Raw genomic sequence first — 21279 nt, 5'->3', positions numbered from 1 at the left:
TCATGTACAATTCCAAAATAAACATTCAGTATTCAATATCATTAACCAAATTACATGTTTTATAATCCCTATTAACCGGACACGAACTCAAGAAGGATATACAGATCAACCAACCATCACACCAATATAACTGGCACATAAGTGCATCATCGATATGTTCAAAGTAATATGCGCTTCGCGCCTCATCGATATAAACGAAAATAATATATATATATGAACGTGTCTAGCACCACCTTGGTACGTCCAAAGTAAAACGCACTACGCGTTTCGTTAGTATAAACTGAAATAAACCCTATGCTCTAATCCTATAACATGCCAACTATACGCTACTCTATCCAAGACCTTTAATAAGATATTCAATGTTTCAAAGGATACATAATTCACATATTATAAACCTTTGCATAGCAAGTTCATATCAATCAACCATTTGCATATCACTACATAACATTTTCATGCTTTCACATTTCATTTTACATAGCATTTACACAATACATCACATATCTTAAATTTAACCATAACACAAAGACTTACCTAGTCACGAGACAAGCATTGCTGTTACCTTAATTAAGCTATATTTGTTAAGACATATACATATTGAATTTAAAGTCATGAAAGCACAAATCGAGATAGGGTTACTTGTTTACGGCCTTTGCCTTTTCTTTATCCCATGATGTCCTGACTTCATCTTTAACTACATATAATAATTCAATTATAGAAATAGTATTAGTTTTCACCCAATTATATGAAAACATAAGAATTTAACATAATTTGCATTTTATTCATTTTAGTCTCTATAAGCCTTAAAATCTGAAATTTTTGTATTTCTTGATATTTAGTATTGAATCAAAATTTAGTTTCATATTCTTTCATTAAAGACCCCAAGCTTTCAATCTATAACAAAATTTTCTAACAATTTTTACTTTATTCAATTTAGTCTCTAATGTCATAAATAAACTATATAGCTTAGTTGAATTTCTAATAAAGTCCAACACTTTTCCCTACTTTCTAACTTGGTCCTAACATAATCTAAGTTCATAATTCATAAAGTTATCATTTTCAAACTTAATCTCTCTAAACCCCTATAATGGTAACTTTTGTTAAGCTTGATAATTTGATAATCTGCTACATAGGTCTTCTACCTTAAGCTCAAAGGATCACAAATACATAAAAATCTTAAAGAAAACACATGTTTACCTTATTTAATTATGAACCGAAAATGGCTTTGAAACAAAACAAATTTTCGTTTCTTTTCTTCCAAGCTCGGACGGTAAAGTTGGAGAAGATGATAACTCTTTTCTCTCTCTCACTACCATTATATATTTATTCTTATGGTTAATAATATAATTAAATTTAACTGATTATAATTAACTAGTTAATATTAGAAAATTATTAACGATAAGACAAATTAGGGAATGGATGAATGTATTCATACCATTCCACTAACTTAATTTAATAATGGTTAAATAACCATTAGATCCTTTGCATAATTGCTACTTAGGCTCTTTAGATTTTATAATTTAAAATTTAATAATGATTGTATTTTTACAATTTAGCTTTTATACTATAATTAACAATTTTTCAATTTAATTACTCGACTATCCATTAATATATTTTCAAATTAAATACAAAATTCTCCTATTCAAAAATTCATTACTCAATTTACGGAATTCAATTCCAAAACTACGTCTTTGGGCACTAGCTATAGTCGGGACATTAAAGTTTGCTTGAAAATTTTGTGGTTTAAACAGTTTTTCATATATATTTTTACTTTTAAATGTTTTTGGTTTAAAACAATTTTTTTATTTTAATTAATTATCATGAACTTGAAGGGCAAAAGGAGGAGAATTGGCGGGAATTTCTCTAGGTTTTCAATTCCATTATTTATTTTGGGGAAAATATTTAGAAAAGAAAACATTTTAGTTGGTTATTGTTTATATATTATTATGTCACCTTTATTTTCAATTCTTTGAGATTTTGTGAAGTATTGATTTGTTAGCATTTGATTTTTATATTTTGAAGTTCATATAATTAAATTATTAAAAAATTAAAAAATAAAATTATTTAAAAATACATTCAAAGCAAACTTGGATAATTAAACGTCTAAATTCATCTAAATTTTGACATATTTTTGTCCAGATTCTTGATGTGAAATAGTAATTTATATTTAAGTATTTTATAATTTTATTTTTGTATAAGTTTATATATTTTAAATATATATTTTTATCTTTCTTTTAATATTTGCTACATGAGGTTTTATTGATTATCAATGTTGCATCATTGCATTTTGACGACATTACAAAAAGAAACCAAAATATATAACAGATTCTAAATTTAGGCATCAATCCATCATGTTCAAAAGATATATATATATATATATATATAGTAAAGTAATTTAAATTGGAGATTAACTAAAATAATTTCACCCTTACTTTTAAATAAGATGCTTCTCTTTTTACTTTTCCCCAAGTAGAATCAATGTAGATTCACATATGTTTAAGGAAAGGTTACAACAAGAATCTCAAATGCACTTACTTTGCACTCATTCCTTTTTATTTACTCTTTACAAAGATACTTTATTCGTAGTTTACAAGAAATAAATATAAAGCTGTGTTTGTGAATTCAAAGATTTAAATTATTTGACTAGTTTTCAGAAAACAAAAAGATTTGATTAGCCATCCATAATTGTAATGATAATTAGCTTCAAATCTTGATAATTGGGCGGCAATCCAACTTTTTAGTTTGATTTGTCATTTTAATATGATGTTGGGCTTCAAATTCTGAAATCAGAGGCCATATTTTCTTTTGGACATGTTATAATTTATCTAACATCCTTATACGTTTTCCTTTCAATTTTAAAGAGAATTTGATTCTTTCTCTCTTCAGTTTCCATGGTTCACGCACGTTTGACACCAACATCTGATCTTAAATCCCTTAATTTCATGAATTATGCGTTCACGAAATCTCTACCCACTTTAAAGTAGAGTTACATAATTTCTCAAACACTAAGCTTTGGGTGGAAATCAGAGCTTACAAATGGTGCTGTAAATTCATCTAGACATGCCATTCTGATTCGTTCCGGTGTTGCAGGATTATCAAGCGGAAACCACCCTGTATGACCTGTTTCTGCTCTGGCAGCTAAAATGGCATCTTTGATGGCGAAGAAAACAGATGAAGCCATAAAAAACGGAGGCTCTCCAACAGCTTTCGATGAGTGAATGGCTTTTACATTTGGATTACCCTGCCCATCAGCACATAAACACATAAACAAAAGACTTCAGATTATCTATAATTGAGTGAACTACATGGTCGTAAAGCACAAAGTTCAGCTGCAAATGGAATCAGATACATCGCACACTGATTAGTCTCTCAGTAATTATCCAAAAAAAAGAATATATATATTATACACGTATATCTCACAGCTACTCATATTCTACATGGGACACGTCCCACACTGAAAAGCCTTCAATTCCTCCTCTTCCAATCAAACTCTACAATTTATCTATGATAAATCAAATAAGCAGTCTTTTTTTTTTTTTAAATCTATTTTAGTATCTGAGAAAATATAAAAAGAATTTTTAAACATTCTACTTGCATCAATAACATTGCTCCATCAATCTTCATTTTTCCTGTAAAATGGAAAATGACCATGATAGCAGCTATGTCATGGGCTGTGTAAAGTTAAACAAAGACAACTCTCACTAGTTCTACCATCCCTTTAAACATTTTTGCAAATGACTAACATCCTTAAAAGAGTAAAAATTTTCTTTTAATTCCTAGTTCCCAATCTGGCTTTCAGATGAATCACTGATATGGTGTTCGGAAAGAGAACAAAAATGAACACAAACAATTTCGTATGGACACACACCACTTTAGAAGTTGTTAGGAGCAAATTTACCTTCAATAGAGAAACATTAAACTTGAACGGAACATCGTTAAGAGAAGGGATTTTGTAACTTCCAGGCCCACATGTATACAAGCAGCCAGGTGGAATCCATTTATGAGCTGCATCACCCCACTTAAGTTCTTCCAAGGCAACCCAACCCAGACCTTGCATAAATGCTCCTTCAACCTGCGCCAAGAAATCAACATGTTAAAACATTAGCTGGTCAATAAGAAAAACTTAAAAGGCTGGAAGTCAATGACCAGTAATTAAACAAATAAAGGGGGAAATAACATATATGAGTTTTAGTTAACAAATTCCTTTTATTGTTTCTTGTTTTGAAGAGGGACTCAATGCTACTAGCTATTACTAGAACACCATGTTCACATTAACCTGCTTTGGGAGACACAGTATGACTACTTTTCTAATAAAGGAAGCACATAAAACACCATTCTCATTGCTTCTACGTTCCATCCATCTCTGAACCAATATTTCTTCGCTTTATACATGTATAAATACAATCATATGGTAGTATGTTTAAGTTACTTCTTGAAAACTATATTTGTAATATGACATAAACATTCAGAATCTCAGAACAATTACATATCCAAGAAAAGCTAAAGAGACAGTCATATTAAGCTCTTTCATGGTGAATAAACATTTCAATTTGAAAAGTATGATAAAGAAGCAAAGGAATAAACCTGGCCAACATCAATTGCTGGATTGAGAGAATATCCTAGATCCATGAAAACATTTGCGGTTCTAGTGAGGAAATCTCCAGTCAATGTATCAATTTCAACCTCAGCGAATGCAGCTCCATAGGTAAAATAACTGAACGGCTTTCCTTTACCGGTGCTCCAATCAAAGCCAATATTAGGCGTGATATAAAATCCATGGGCAGAAAGGTCTATTCGCTCCAAGTAACATGCAGTGACCAGCTAGGCAAAATTAAAAGAAAACCAAAGCATGTCACAAACATTAACTTGTGTTTCTTTACTAAATAGACATCAAATATCGACTACCATCACTTAACCAAATAACTGCATCATCAAACTCCCCTAAGCTCAGTCAAATAAGCCTTAATTAACTGATTTTTTTTTTTTAAATGCCAATGCCCTCAAATTGAAAACATATGCATCAATATGAGAAAGTAAGTGATTTGTGGAATGAAAAGTAGAAGACCAAAATCTAAAATTTGTTATCTCAACTTTCCCTACAAAATAAACCATTCTGGATAAGTAGTTCCAGCTTAACATTTGGTCTGAAAAACTATGGAATCGACTAAATTATATCAAAGATAACGAGTATCAATCATACTAAAGCCCATTTTATTAACTTTGTGATAGTACAATTTACTTACAAAATACAGCAAAAGGAAAGGAACCTATCAACTTTGGCCACAACCTTCATAAATGCTTACCACTATTCAATGGGAGAAGGCTGGGAAGAAGTTCTAAAGAAAATAAATTATTCTTTAAAACAGTAGCGTAGACAATAGTATGCAGTAATTTATATGAAAAATGCAGAAAAGACAATACCTCAGCGAAAGAACCAAAATTACGCTGAGAAGCAATTGGTTCCATACGTGCCTTTATCTGCTCACATGCATCCAAAGCTGCAGCGGCATACATATCAGAACTAGCAGAAGCTGCTGTTGGAGAAGCATTAGGAACCTATCCAGCATAAGACAGATGCAACAAGAAATTAGAAAATAGTATACTATGGAAATGGTTATCAATGTTCACAAGACAGGTGACTAACATAAACAGAAGTTAATATCATCTAATGACAAGAGAACACAGTTCTCGACTTAAGCCAATCTTTTATGTATTCCTGGAATTACTGATAATGCAAGCTTTAGGCTGCCAGACTAGTTTGTTACATTTATTTGTAACCCACACATCAATATACCATTTCATGTTTCAACAATAAAATTGAAGATTAAATATATCTGCAGTTGATGATAACGAGGCAAAGATGTCATGGATCAACAGAAATGTATCCTGAAATATTTGAAACAGGGAAACTATTAGAAATCTCTCTTCATGTTAGGGTTCAGTTAAAACTTCTATCATCAAATTTTAGGTGATATCATTGACCTTTCAAATACATCTGTGATTTTGAGTGTCATGAACACTGAAATGGTATGCTTTATAAATTGGATTAGATTCAGTCTTAGTAACTTCTTATTTCATGGTTCTGTTATCATCTAGCTGAGGCCAAGGACCCATGAAAGGCTGCCACATAAACGTAAATTAAAAATTTGTGAAGACAGCCAAGATAATTCTGCAATGTTTCCCCTGGGGTTAGCAAATGGTAATTCAGGTAAATATAAAAAAGAAAGAACTGCAATGTTGCAGACTTAGCTTTCTACCTTGTCAGTACTTGTCTCTGATATAAAGACTGAACTGAGAGGGATATTGAAGGCAGATGCAGCAACTTGAGCAACTTTTGTATGCAAACCTTGCCCCATCTCAACACCTCCATGTGTAACTAAAACAGTTCCATCAGTGTACACATTAACAAGAGCTCCCGCCTACAGTGATTGGAAACATATTTACACAATAAAAATTCATGATCATTGAGATAACAACATGATTCTGAAAGAAATACATAGTGATAGGCCATACTTTACATAGCAAACACATTGTTTCTTTCATATTATGTACATGTATAACTTTTCTTTATTTTATATATTGTTTACTTTTAAGCAGAAAATTGTATTGATCTTGACGGGCAACAGGAATACATGCATGTTATCATATGCCTGAAATATCTAAAGTTGAAATCGGAATTCAGGACCCCAACCATATTTGATACCACTCCAAGAAAAACTATGCAACTAATAAAGAAATTATAAGAATAAATTTTGAGATGCTGCAGTACACATAAATTCCTAGCTACATGTATTGAAGTGGTGATTAAGAGAATCTCACATCTTTTAAATCTGGGATCACATAAATATAACAAGAGCCTCTGCCCGCTACCATTAGGTTCTATGTTAGATGCCTATCCTAAAAATTTAAAACATATAGAAAAATAGTTGAAACCAAGAGTGACTGATTGGAACGAGCCATAGCAGCAGAGCTTGAAAGTTAGCAAAGTCATTCACTAGGTTAAAGTACTGTAAAACCAAAAATCATGATTGATTCTTGATCCCCTAGAAACAGAAAATTAGGAGACAAATGGTTGCGGGGCAAGGTTAGACTTGTGATGAATCAGGTAGCAGCAGATATACTCATGATTCATGCAACAGGGACACATATATTGTATGGTCCAGGATAAATGAATCTATTAGAAAGAGGCTCAAAATGTGCTTTACTTGGCCTCATGTATGCCTGCTCCCTGCTATGCATTAGCTGTAGAGGAACTACACGCATATTATTCCTAGGAAGATATCAATAAAACAAATATAGCCCACAAAAAAAAATTGTAGACGCAATCTGTACATAAAGACAACCCTAAATAGGAAGTTTCAAATGTTACCTGATTCATAAACTTAGTTGTAAAGGATATGCCAAATTTCGTTGGAATCATAGCAATACCACGCTTCTTCCACCGATTATGAAGATTAAATTCATCAACTTCTTCTCGAACCTTCAGAAAGTCGCAAGATACTTTCAGCTCATTCCAGATCTGAGCCAGAGTACAGTGTTCTAATTGTTGACCATAATGCAATATTGATCCTTCACCTTGAAAGTTAATCTCCTGATACAATTTCCAATAATGAGTCATTAATATCTTTTTTTTTTTTTTAACTGCGCCATGATTGAGTAATAAAGCAACATAAATATAAAACTTACCCTAATCTCTTCTGGACTCTTTTTAAGTTCTAAAGCAATTCTTTGAATCCAATTCTCAGCTATAAGCATACCTTGAGGACCACCAAATCCTCGGAATGCAGTGTTACTTGGAAAATTAGTGAAGCAAACACTTCCAAAAATTCTGACATTTGGTATCTCATAGACATTGTCTGAGTGAAACATAGCACGCTCAAGTACCGCAAGGGACAGATCCAGTGAATTTCCAGCGTTATTGTAGATTTCAAGATCCAAAGCCAGGACCTTTCCCTTATTTGTAAATCCAACCTAGATGAAGTAATTTTAATCTACCGTTAAGCTATGAGATCATAAACATAAAGTCAAGTACAGAAACGTGCAAATAAAATGAGTGCAACTGGTGGAATTCACCTGGGTTGTGTAAACAACTATAATCTATTCAAAGATTGCACAAGGCCAAAAGGCTTTTTCACTTCCTCTTATTTTCACAATTAAAAGATTTAAACACAAACCATAAAAATAAAATAAAATAAAATTAAAAAAAAAAAAGAAGAAAAATAAATATACCAAACTAAGTGGTCAGTACCTTGTACTTTCCGAGAAAGCTATGGCGCTGGCCCGTTGTAATCATGTCTATATCTCTATCTAGTGTTAATTTCACGGGTCTATTCATCAGATAAGATGGCACAGCCGCAGCAGCAGCAAGGAAAGCTGATCTAGTCTCCTTTCCACCAAATCCACCACCAATCCTTTTAGTTTTACAAACTACTTTAGACATAGGAAGACCGAGAACATGAGAAACATATTTCTGGTGCTTCTGAGGGGCCTACACATAAATAATGACAAAATCACACTATATCCCAAAATATAATAAAAAAGATGTAAAGAGAAGCCATAATTTAAAGAATTTAGTAGACTAAGAACATGAAAAAGCATCCTTGACGCAGGAGCTTAATTTTATAATGTTTTATTTTATTATTTCACTATATTTCATAATATTTAGTTTAAAGTATTAGATATCATTTTTGGACAGCTAGGATTATTATTTCTAGGGGGTTAAGTCTAGGATTAATAATAAAGCTTTATTTGCAAGAAAGTCTAATATATATATGCTGTAACAGATTTCCAGCAACAACTTTTCTGATTATTATTTTTGAATTAATAAAGAAACCTAGAGGTTTTCTATAACCCTAAGTTTTCTGGAGTTTCAACTTGTTTCCTACTTGTTTGTTCAGCCTAATACCATTGATTCTCGGCTGTTTTTTTCCCCCCTCAAACCACATCAATCCTACTTACCTTTTAGGTTAGGAAACAATATGAGCAGAACCCACATGCACATAATGAACACAATGGGGAAAGAAAATACAAATAAACAAAGGAAACTAAATAAGACAAGCATATCAAAGAGAAAAATTACAAGCCTGGTAGCTAACAAAATAAACCCAAATTAGGAGCTGTAAAAGACACAACAATATATACACGAGCTAAAATTAGGACATGCAAAATATTAACCCTGTATTGGATCCTCTATCCAAAGAGTTACTACAGCAGTATGGCCTTTAGTTAAAGTATGGTTCTGAAATAACATTGCTGCTTTGAAACTCTGGAAAGCCTCTGATGTCATCATAAGCATTCCTAGATTCTACCAAGTTTTATATCTTGAATTAATTGGCTCAAAAACACGTTGAGGAGAATTACTGGTTTTGTTTTGGTACATAATTACTGGTTTTATGAGTCACTTCATATGCACAACAGTTGCAATCAACATTACTGAGTTTAGAAATGCTGAGTGCTGAATAAAAGGTAGTGATCAATCAACAATATCCCTGCATAGAGATGGGAGAACTGGTTCATACTTTAAAATGCCCTAACTACGGTACATGCTATAGTACATGCTATATAATATGTCATTTTTGAACTTCTCACCTATTATTTATCCACATTTCCAGCACATAAGAATTCCCAGTTATTTCATGAAAAATGAAATAGCAGAACATTTCTAATAATCTAATTGGTAACTGTCAAAAGTGGAATACTGAATTTTATAAATAATTTGAGTCAAGAAAGAGACTCTATGCTTTATCAATTTTTATCTAATTCAATCAAAGCAAGACAGATGAATAAAGAAATATAACCAACGAAATTATAAGTTTTGGTATTCTTACTTGAGTCGATGAAATCATATGAACTTCATTACCACTGTCCAGAGTCCAAATTAAGCTGCTATGTGGCTCCAAATAGAAGTGTTCTTGACCACCCACTTGAACCTTCCCCTCTATGATCATTTCACATTGATCTGACTGGAAACAGAGATCTACATCCCCTTTTTTCATACACTTCTGTGAGTTGGGATGAAAACTTTCTGCTCTGACTGCATCCTCTATTGACAAGATTGCTGGGAGCTCTTCATACTCCACATGAACTTTTCTTGCTGCTAGTTTTGCATTCTCATGGGTTTCAGCCACAACAATTCCTATAACCTGTATAAATTATAAAAGCAGTTTGAATGCGATGTGTTTAAAAAACAAACCAAACAATTCAGTTGGCTCTCCTCAGATTAGTATGAGTTGATTATTGAAGTCTAGCCTAAGAGTTATCTCAACCTTCCACTGGTACTGCGTGGATGTCACATCTGATGTACCTTTAGTAGTGAAAGGCTAAAGGTTGGTTTCAGCTGCTTTCTCAAGCACATAAGGAAACCTGTCTCTATCCTCTCAAGGTTTGTGAAGGATTGCCATGAAGAATTATTAAACAAAATAAGTTGTATTCAATAAGCTCTTTTACCTGCCCCACACAAGTGACAAATTCTGAAGCAAATAGCTCCTCATCCAAGACAACTGGTCCAATTTTATTACTACCAGGAACATCCTTGACAAAGAAGATGCCAGCAAATCCGGGTGAAGCCTTGGCACCCGAATCATCTATGGATAATATTCGAGCATGAGGCTTTTTGCTCAAAACTAATGCTGCATGCAAACCATTAGGAGGCATTGGTGAGTCATCAGCATATTCTGCCTCTCCAGTAACCTGATGACATGATACCATGAACACTGTCACGAAGATAATGCTGGAGATAAAACTCGGTGAAAAGTAAGAATCAAAAGCACTTAGTCAATATCTGTTAACAATTTAAGACCTAGTCAGAAGATGTATAACAGCAGGAGAGAGTACTATGCAATATGTTGCTAATGATGTGTCCAGGTGGTCTAATACAAAAAAAATAAAGAGAGCACAGGAACCAAATAGAGCTTGGCACAGTAAAATTTGATTTTGTCGGCCATCGTCCACTACAAGAAAAAAAATTCATGCGCATAGGTTTAAGAATGCAAACATCAACAGCAGGGTACACACATGTGATCAGTAACAAAACATCAGAAACTAGCATAATTCTAAAAGAAAAAATAACCAGAACCCTTCATTTTGAACTCTCCACTTAAAATTGGTTTAAACAACCTTGAAACCACAAACCCAGTAGCAAGAAGTATAGCTTGTGAATTTGCATACCTGAAGCCTGGATGATAGATGAACCTCAGGTGAACCTACAGATGTTCCATGTTTCCTGATTTCATAGTCCTGACTTGCAACTAGTGGTGGGCGGTGAAATGACTTTATAGCTGACAAATCTGATAATGATACACTTTCCTTAATGGATTTCTTTCCCTCAATTTGATGTGAAACCCAAAGGAAAAATTTAAAGAAGAAGCTAAGGGTCAAAGATTTTCGAAACTCCACCATCCCACCAGGAGCATCTTCCTTGAGCACAATATCAGTTCGTAAGACATTCAAAGCACCCTGTAGCACATCCTGGTTCCATTTCTTTCCAATTAAAAATTCTTTTGTTTTAATTGCACATAAAGAGAGTGGTGCCACCCCGCCATAAGCAACTGATGCATCTGAAATAACCCATTCTTCACTTTTCTCCTGCAGACAGACACGCATTCCAGCATTCACAATGGCAATATCATCATCCCTTCTATGTGCCTGTTTAAATTCTTTGACATATTCAAAGGGCCTAGTCCAAGGTAAGAATATTGACAATAATATTTCGTTACTGGTCAAATCCACTTTACGGTAGCCAAGGAAGAAATTTTCTGCCAGAGTGGTTCTAATATTTCCATTGTAGTCAATGATTCGAAATTTTGCTCTAGCGGCAATCCAAAGTGGGTTTAAGTCTGAAATTGGACTAGCTGTACACACATTTCCTCCAACAGATGCAACATTTCTTATTTGAGTCCCAGCAAACCACTTCAACTGCTCAATGAAGGCTTTGCATGCTGATGTTTCATTAGCAGGACGTTGAGTTACAACCTCTCTAAATAAATTTAAGAGTTCAGTCAGTCTTACTGCAGAACCTATCTCTATTCCATCATCCTTAACATTTATAATATTGAGTTCAGGAACATGTGCAACAGAGATCAAAACTTGATATGGCATTCTCTTCAGCCTCATCTCAATACCAACCTCAGTATTACCGACTAACAATTTAGCATTCGGGTATTTCTCCTTCAACTCAAGCACATCTTTCACCGTTAAGGGACGGTACCATTTAAGCCCTCCCAGTCCATTCAAATTTAAAGGAGTTAATTTCCTTCGTAACAGCTCAGGAGGAAAAATAAATTCCTTGTCTGTATATGCGCTTCCATCTACCTCACTGTAAGAGATAGGTTTATATCTAGTACTACAAGTAGGTTGTTCATTGGTGCCTATATCATGTACAGCTTTTGACCCACATGAACATGGCTTACCTGTTGAAGGGCAAATAAACTCACCTTCCTGAAGGCTAAGTGAAGATATATCAGCATATAATGCCTTATTGGTTTTGGAAAAAACCTGAAATGCATCAACAATCGGTCTGTAACCAGTACAACGACATAAGTTTCCAGCAAGAGATTCTTCAATTTGCTCTTCATTAGGAGGTGTTTCACTAGACCGCAATAATGCATACAATGACATGATAAATCCAGGGGTGCAAAATCCACATTGGGAGCCGTGAGAACGTGCCAATGATTCCTGCAGAAATCCATGAAAGTCACAATGAAATAGCTGAACATTCTTCCCTTTAAGGATTCTAGTTGGTTTTTAAAGCTCATCTCTTAAGTTCCAATAATTTGAACCAGACATACTTTAATTCCCCTTATCTTTCCCATGACATTAACAATATTTTCATCAAGCTAAGTTTTAGGAAAAAACGGAATTTAGAAGCATCATTGCCATATATTACATCTAATTAGACACCAGATGAATTAGGAACATGGAAGTTTTACATACGCTCATGTTATGCAATCAGCAATCTTGATTACAAAAGAAAAGTTAAACTTGATGAAGAATTGTATAGTGTACCCAAAACAACAGAAGAATACAAGATATTCTCTCACATATACCACAAGCAATCAAAATACCCCTTCACTCTTCAACCATGATCTACATGCCATACAAATAAAATAGAGTTCCACGAAAGATTTAAGCCAATTTCTATAAATAGAATTAAAAAGGAAGAACCATTAAGAGCAGGCCAACAGAAGAAAGAACATATATTACTTGTATGGGGTGCAAGCCACGTTTGTGGTTCCCAACTCCCTCCACTGTAATAACATGCATTCCTTCTACAGAATAAAGAGGAGCCAAGCAAGCATTGACAGCATAATGCCTGAAATAAGTTTTCAAAGCATTTATCTTATATAGATTCTGAGAAATGGAGGAAAGCATTTAGTTACATCATCATAAAAATTTGGAAAGAAGGCAGATAGAAAGACTCACGTGCATTTCTTTGTCTTTCTATCGTAATGAGAAATCATCACAGTACAAGCCCCACAACCACCTTCACCGCAGCCAAGCTTCGTTCCTGTCAATCCAATGTCTTTACCTACCAAAAGAACCCGATTAGGTATTTGCTACTCTACTTTCTGGTTATAACATTAAAAAGTAAAAACACATAAAAGAGGAAGAGAGAATGAAGAGAATAAAATGAATAAGAGAAACCAGAACAGAAACTAATAACTTATGTTGAGAAAGAATATCTGGAACATCCTACTCCAGAATCTAGTCCTTACAAGTATTAAAATGTTTAATTAAACAGAATATATATATATGAGGTTCCAGAGGAAATGATATGTACATTTTCCACCAAATAATTCAGCTTCATCTTCATACTAAATCAAAGGATAATGCAAAGTTGGGAAAAAAGTGAAGACCTCAACAGGAACCAACAAACTCAGAAAACTATTAATCTACAAGACACATAAACTTAGCAGTAACTGTTGAAATATGTATATATTTTAAATTTATTTAGGTAGATAAATCTTATTTAGATAGATAAGTTTTATTCATATTCTAATAATATTTTTATTTTATCTTTTAGTAGTTTATTAGAATAAGGGAACTATTTTCTTTTATGTTTTAGTAGTTTATTAGAATAAGAGAACTATTTTCTCTATTTAAGTTCAGTTCTTTAGTTAATAATAATAGAACAGTTTTATTAAAACCTCTCTTGAAAACTTTCATGGCCTCTGAGCTAGGTTAAATCTCTAGTAACATCATGGTTAAAACAACCTTCACTGGAGATAAGAGGTCCAGCAATCAAACAGAGGAAGAAAGTTCTACCGTTGAGACAACTACCGAGAGTACAATGACTCAAGGGACAGAGGCGTCTCACCTTTCTTTTCAACTGACATCTCACAAGTTGAATGGCAAGAATTATTTGGAATGATCGCAGTCCGTAAAATTAGCAATTGATAGGCGCGACAAGCTAGGTCATTTAAAAGGAGAAGTTGAGCAACCACAGGTGGGCGATCCAAAGATGAGCAAGTGGAGGTCAAAAAATTCTATGATAATTGCGTGGCTTATTAATACCATAGAAGCATCCGTAGGTAAACCTTTTTTTTTTTCTCCCAACTGCTAAAGATGTTTGGGAAGCTGTGAAAGACACCTATTCAGATTTAGAAAACGCTTCACAGATTTTTGAGTTAAAAATAAAACTTTGGAAAGCTAGGTAAGGGGAAAAAGAAGTTACTCTTTATTATAACGAGATGATGTCTCTTTGGCAAGAACTGGATCAGTGTTATAATGATGAATGAGAGTATCCCGGAGATGGTGTAAAAGCTATGAAAAAGAAGAGACTGAAAGAGCTTATTTGTTCCTAGCTGGTTTAAATAAAGAATTTGATAAAGTGAGATCTTGGATTCTAGGGAAAAAACCGCTTCCAAAACTTTGTGAGATTTTTTCTGAGGTTAGAAGAGAGGAGACAAGGAGAAAAGTAATGTTAAAGCCAGGGTTTGAAGCTAATGATGATAATTCTGCTCTTGTAACTATTAAAAATAATGATGATAGTGAAAAAAAGAAAAAACCTTGGTGCGATCACTGCAAAAAATATTGGCACACTCGAGAAACGTGTTAGAAGCTCCATGGGAAATCGAAAAATGGAAGGAAAAAAAGTGGCAATGGTCGTGGATCACAATCAGGAGATAGCAGAGCTTTCCAAACAACTAATGGAAATTATGAGGGCCAAAGTTCTCTTAAAGGGTCTCCATTCACTAAGGAACAATTAGAGCATCTACACAAGTTTTTTTAATCACCACAATTTCGGATGAATTCTTCTATTCCTAACTCATCCAATAATCCTTCTTCCTCTTTTGCCCAATCAGGTACTGATTTTTCTGTTTTTTTCAATGTCAAGCCTTGTAAAACAAACACATGGATCGTTGATTCTGGAGCTAGTGATCAAATGACTAGTAGTCATTTTTTTTTTTTCAACTTACACACCTTGCTTAGGAAACAAAAAGATCAAAGTAGCAGATGGGCCTTTCTCGGCAATAGCCGGGAAAGGCACTGTTAAAATTTCATCTTCCTTGGTTTTACATGATGCTTTACATGTGCCAAATCTAGCTTCTAATCTTATATCGGTCGGTAAATTATCCCAATCCTTAAATTGTCATGTTATATTTGACTCCTCTTATGTGTAAGTTTCAGGACATGGTCTCAGGGAGGATGATTGGCAATGCTAAAGAATTTGGTGGAATTTAATTTCTTGAAGACGACCATCTAAGTCAGCCAACAACTATTTTATATTTAAATTCTGGTTCTGATTTTGATAAGGTTATGATTTGGCATTATAGGCTTGGACATCCTCAATTTTACTATTTAAGATATTTGTCATTTTAAAAATAAAAGTCCTTCATATCATTGTGAATTTTTTGAATTAGCTAAATATCATCGGTCATTCTTTCCACCTCAAAAATATAAAGCCTCCAAACCTTTTTCGTTAATTCATAGTAATGTTTAGGGACCTTCAAGAGTCTCGACTATTTTAGGAAAACGTTGGTTTGTCACATTTATTGATGATTATACTTGAATTTGTTGGGTGTTTTTATTAAAAGATACGCCTGAAGTTAAAAATGTGTTTCAGTCTTTTTATACTATGGTGAAAACACAATTTGGTGTGAATATAGAAGTATTACGGACTGACAATGGTGGGGAATTTTTTAGCGACCAATTAGGTGTTTTCTTAACCAAAATGGAATAGTCCACCAAAGTTCTTGTACAAATACACCACAACAAAATGGGATTGCAGAAAGAAAAAACCGACATCTTTTGGAAGTAACTAGAGCCTTGATGTTCACTAGTCAGGTACCACATTATCTTTGGAGCGAAGTCTTGTTAACAACTACATATCTTATTAATAGAATGCCCAATAAAACTCTAAATTATAGAACTCCTTTTCGTCTCTTTAAAGATAATTTTCCTAACTCTAAATTGATCACAGATTTATCCCTCCGAGTTTTTGGGTGTAGTGTTTTTCTTCATCTTCACAACCAAGGTAAACTAGATCCTAGAGCAAAAAAATGTGTCTTTGTTGGTTCCGCTTCTAATACAAAGGGTTATAAATGTTATGATTCAATTGATAGGAAGATTATTGTTACCATGGATGTCACATTTGTTGAAACACAATCTTATTTTGATTCTAATCTTCAGGGAAGGAATTATACTAAGGAAGATTCTATAATTGATTAAGAAAAGACTAGGAATATACAACATAGGGATTCTAATAATGGGGAAGACGAATTTATGATTAATACAGAAATTAATGATGTTAATGTTAATGAAAAAGAGTATGAAGGTGTAGAGTCTGATCATGAGAATAAAGAACAAACAAAGGAGTTAATTGTTTACTCAAGAAGAAATCGAAATCAAGAAAGTGGAATCCACCATATTCATCACCAAGAATCCGACCCACAAAATCCTATCAAAAGTCCAGGTAAAGCTCATAATCCAGCCAATGATTTTTCTTATTTAGATACTCTAATTGCCAAAAGAAAAGGTGTTAGAAATATTATCAAATATCCCATGTCTAACTTTGCATCCTATAAAGCCTTGTCTTCGACATTCTCAACCTTTGTTTCATGTCTCGATGCTTTACAGGTTCCTGAGTGAAAGGAGGCTATTTTAGAGGAGATGCGTGCTCTTGAAAAAAAAGGTACATGGGAAACAATGAAATTACCTGTAGGGAAAAAAACAGTGGGCTGTAAATGGGTGTCCACAACCAAATTCAAACCAGATGGATCTTTAGATAGATACAAAGCCCGGTTGGTGGCTAAAGGATACACTCAAACATACGGGATAGATTATCTTGAAACGTTTGCTCCAGTGGCCAAATTAAATTCGGTTAGAGTTCTTTTATCAATTGCTGTTAATCTTGATTGGTCTTTACAGCAGCTAGATGTGAAGAATGCTTTCCTAAATGGAAACTTGAAGAAGAAGTTTACATGGATCCTCCTCCAAGTTTTGAAGAAAAATTTGGAACTCGAGTATGTAAACTCAAGAAATCTTTGTATGGTCTAAACCAGTCTCCTCGAGCTTGGTTTGAACGATTCACTCAAATTGTTAAAAAAAAAAAGCTTACTCAAAAGGGTGAGCTGATCACACAATGTTCTATCGACATTCACAAAAAGGTAGAATAGCAGTTATTATAGTTTATGTCGATAATATCATTCTTACAGGAGATGATGTGGATGAAATAAGGTGTCTCAAGGAGCATCTAGCATTGGAGTTTGAAATCAAAGACTTGGGTCCTTTGAAATACTTTCTTGGAATGGAAGTTGCTCAATCAAAAAAAGGTCTTGTGGACTCTCAGAAAAAATATGTGATTGATCGTTTAAAAGAGGCTGGGATGAGTGGTTGCCACCCAGCTCACACACCAATTGATCCAAATGTAAAATTCAGAAATAAAGAAGGTCGATTAGTTGATAAAAGGCAGTACCAAAGATTAGTTGGTAAATTAATTTACTTATCACATACAAGGCCAGACATAGCTTTTACAGTGAGCTTAGTGAGTCAATTTTTACACTCCCCAATGGAGGAACATGAAGAAGCAGTGTTTCGAATTCTAAGATACTGAATAGTTCACCTGGAAAGGGCTTATTCTTCAAGAAATCCGAACAAAAAGGAATTGAAGCTTATACAAATGCAGATTGGACAGGCTCAATAACAGATATAAGATCTACATCAGGATACTGTACATTTGTTTGAGGAAACCTTATGACTTGGTGAAGCAAAAAACAAAGTGTTGTAGCAAGAAGTAGTGCAGAGGTTGAGTTTAAATCAATGGCTCAAGGAATTTGTGAAACGATGTGGTTAAAAAGAATTATGGAAGAGCTGAGGAAACCAATAACTTCACCAATGAAGTTGTACTGTGATAGCAAAGCTGCCATTAGTATTGCTCACAACCCAGTCCAACATGACAGAACTAAACATGTTGAGATTAATAGACACTTTATCAAGGAAAAGATTGAAGAAGGCCAAGTGTGCATGCCGTTTGTTCCTTCAAAACAACAGATTGCTGACATACTTACCAAAGGACTCTCTAAGACAAGCTTTGATTTTCTTGTAAGCAAGTTGGGCATGATTGATATATATGCACCAACTTGAGGGAGGGTGTTGAAATATGTATATATTTTAAATTTATTTAGCTAGATAAATCTTATTTAGGTAGATAAGTTTTATTCATATTCTAGGAATATTTTTATTTTATCTTTTAGTAGTTTATTAGAATAAGAGAACTATTTTCTTTTATGTTTTATTAAAACCTCTCTTGAAAACTTTTAGTAACCACTAACCAAAGATATAACTCAGATGATATACTTCCTCAATGAAAAGGAATTATGCAAAGTAATTTAAGGTTCTAAAGTAAACTGTTTTTACAGTCCCATAACCATCAAAAGAACCAAATTAACCATTAGAAAAAGTGTAAAAGTTGAAATGTAAAAATGGAGAAACATATATATATCTCAAATTAAATAACCATTAAAATTCAGAACACTAAGCTCTCTGCCTAAAGAAAAATCTGTTAGAAGGCAATTTGCAAAATATTAGAAGCTTCTGACACAGCAAGCAGAACATAATGGAAAGGTAGGATTAACTTGAGCTATTAAGTCAGTTTATAAGATAAGTAAAAGAATCTCGCAATTAATCCCATAAATAAGTCTTCCATGTATTTTGTTATTCCAGAATGGTATATCCCTCCAGCACCCCAACAATATCAACATGGTGAACAAGACATAATCTTCCCTATAAAATAGGTGATGAATTGAAAGTATACATAGTGAAACACTTTATAGACAACTTGAGTAACAGGTACAGTTGATGAAAAAGAAGAAAAATGTCCTAGCAGATTCTTTTAGCTTGCAGGTAACAAAAGATTCAAAGAATATTCTCATTTTAATATCCATCTCTCTCACTCCAGTTTATAGGCAATCAAACATTTTCATGAACCTAATCAAGATTTCGACTGAAAAGTAACGAGAAAGACTGATTAGTTAATTAACTGGTGAATCCAAGTTACCCTAGATGCGCAAATTAGAAAAATGTAAAAATGTAATCGAGGTTTCTACGATTCTTGTTCAATCCATGGACTTGGAAACCAGAACTTGATTCAAAGAGAAATCTAGTTCTTATAAAAGAAACTAGCAGACCGATGAACTAAGCACTACGCCCTACCTATCTTATGACTAACTATAGAATTAATTATAGTTTTCTGAACTAATTTTTCTTTTCTTTTCTTTCAGTTTTCTCTGATTTCTTGAAAACTAACAACACGCCATGAAATGAAACGAAGTTCAATATCTTTAACTTATCCGTTTGGACCCAAACGTTTTAAACTTCAATTCCTATTTCCAGTATCTCCAGAAAAGGTAAATAAAGTTCAGTACTGCAATAACGCAATCCAAATTAATGATGCTTCCAATAAGGCTAACATAGAAGTAGTAAGCTTAAATAAGCTCCACCCATGAGAGAACTTCAGCAAACGAAAAACACAAAAAACTGAAGTAAGTTTGAACCCAAACTTGAAGTGAGCTGAGCTTGCAAGATTGAGAGGAAGAAAAAGAGAGAGAAAAAAAAAAAAAGCTTTCCGATTCTTTTCTCCGATGATACTTCCAAGGAAAACCAAAAAAAAAAAAATCGAACAAAAATATTATTACCTCTGAGGTACTCCAGCAGAGTCAAGTGAGCCAATCCATCAGGCAACACTTTGCGGACTCCATTAACGTATACGATAGCCTCCTTGAATTCCTCCCCAATCTGCCCCATTTCTTCTTCCTTCTTCAAAGACCCCATTTTGATAAGGATGTAAAACCAGAAATAAATCAGCCCTGCCTAAGATCGAAAGTTCAAAATATTAATCGGGTTCAAGTGTTCAATTGAAATGATTGACTGTCAAAACATACAACCTCTTCGGTTAACTGGACCGAGACGTACTCCTTTTAGATGTGTATTGACGTCAACTTAATCCGAGGAAGATTCTCCCTGTATATTTTATTATTAACATCCATTTTACATTCTGTCCTTGTAAGTTTTTCAGACTTATATTATTATATAAAAATAATTTATATTATATATAAAATTATTGTTTATTGTTTGAGTGATGTGATAAGTTAAATTAATTCAAGTGATTAATATTATTATAAATAATTTTTATATTTAAATAAAACAATTAAAATTATTATTTGGATATAAGTGTAAAATCGTTGATATAATTTTATAAATATATTTTAATATAAAATATTTTCATTCACCATGATGTATTAAATCTAATATTTTTATTTCCATTTAAAATATTTTAATTTAATAAAAATTAAAAAATCATAAAAAATATCTCAACAAAATTTAAAAACTTCAAAATAATAAATTCAAAATAATTTAATTTTTATTTCTTTATTTATATTTAAAATATTCTTCCTCCAATAGTTGGCTTTTGATGGCTTTTGATGGGTTCATAATTTGTATCAAATTGTAGAATAAAAATTTGAAGGTTAAAATATATTCTAAATTTATAAACTTTATATATTTAGAATTTAATTTCTTACTTTTATTTTCAAGAAGTCTATCTCTCTACTCTTTGAATTTAAAAATTTAGGTCTAGTAGTTATGATCATTAAAATTCTTCTATAAATTCATTAAAAATTTTAGATTGGTCGTGTCCAATAAAAATAATGTTAAAAATATTAATTAAGAATTTTCTTAAAAACTTATTCAAACTCATTATGATAAAATATTTTTTATTGTAATGTTATTAAGAAAATTTGACGTTTAACATTTTGATTTAACTAATTGACCATATTAACTATTTAT

At 33.0% G+C, this 21279-nt stretch overlaps 1 protein-coding gene across 8 annotated transcripts; it reads right to left on the bottom strand.

Annotated features, from left to right (window-relative positions):
* Positions 1 to 2817: 2817 nt before the first annotated feature.
* On the bottom strand, positions 2818 to 20507 carry LOC108456712 (xanthine dehydrogenase 1-like). Of its 8 annotated transcripts, none has more exons than XM_017755324.2 (15): positions 20379 to 20507; positions 20130 to 20304; positions 13417 to 13522; positions 13198 to 13306; positions 11164 to 12669; positions 10444 to 10686; positions 9825 to 10139; positions 8246 to 8485; positions 7684 to 7968; positions 7367 to 7588; positions 6255 to 6416; positions 5419 to 5553; positions 4582 to 4818; positions 3896 to 4069; positions 2818 to 3238 (listed from the first exon to the last, which is right to left on the bottom strand). In XM_017755324.2, the coding sequence occupies exons 2-15, from the start codon at positions 20263 to 20265 to the stop codon at positions 2996 to 2998; spliced, it is 4113 nt and encodes a 1370-aa protein (XP_017610813.1). In that variant the 5' UTR covers positions 20266 to 20304; positions 20379 to 20507; the 3' UTR covers positions 2818 to 2995. The 8 variants fall into 8 exon arrangements, 7 of the variants coding, with proteins under 7 accessions (XP_017610813.1, XP_052874842.1, XP_017610814.1 ...); XM_053018882.1 differs by having other exon boundaries at positions 13417 to 13516; XM_017755325.2 differs by having other exon boundaries at positions 20130 to 20300.
* Positions 20508 to 21279: the final 772 nt, after the last annotated feature.

Source organism: Gossypium arboreum, chromosome 9 (assembly GCF_025698485.1).
Source record: "Gossypium arboreum isolate Shixiya-1 chromosome 9, ASM2569848v2, whole genome shotgun sequence".
In the NCBI taxonomy this organism is placed as follows: Eukaryota; Viridiplantae; Streptophyta; class Magnoliopsida; order Malvales; family Malvaceae; genus Gossypium; species Gossypium arboreum.
Note: the sequence above shows the minus strand (reverse complement) of the source record. Positions and strands in the feature narration are given on the sequence as shown.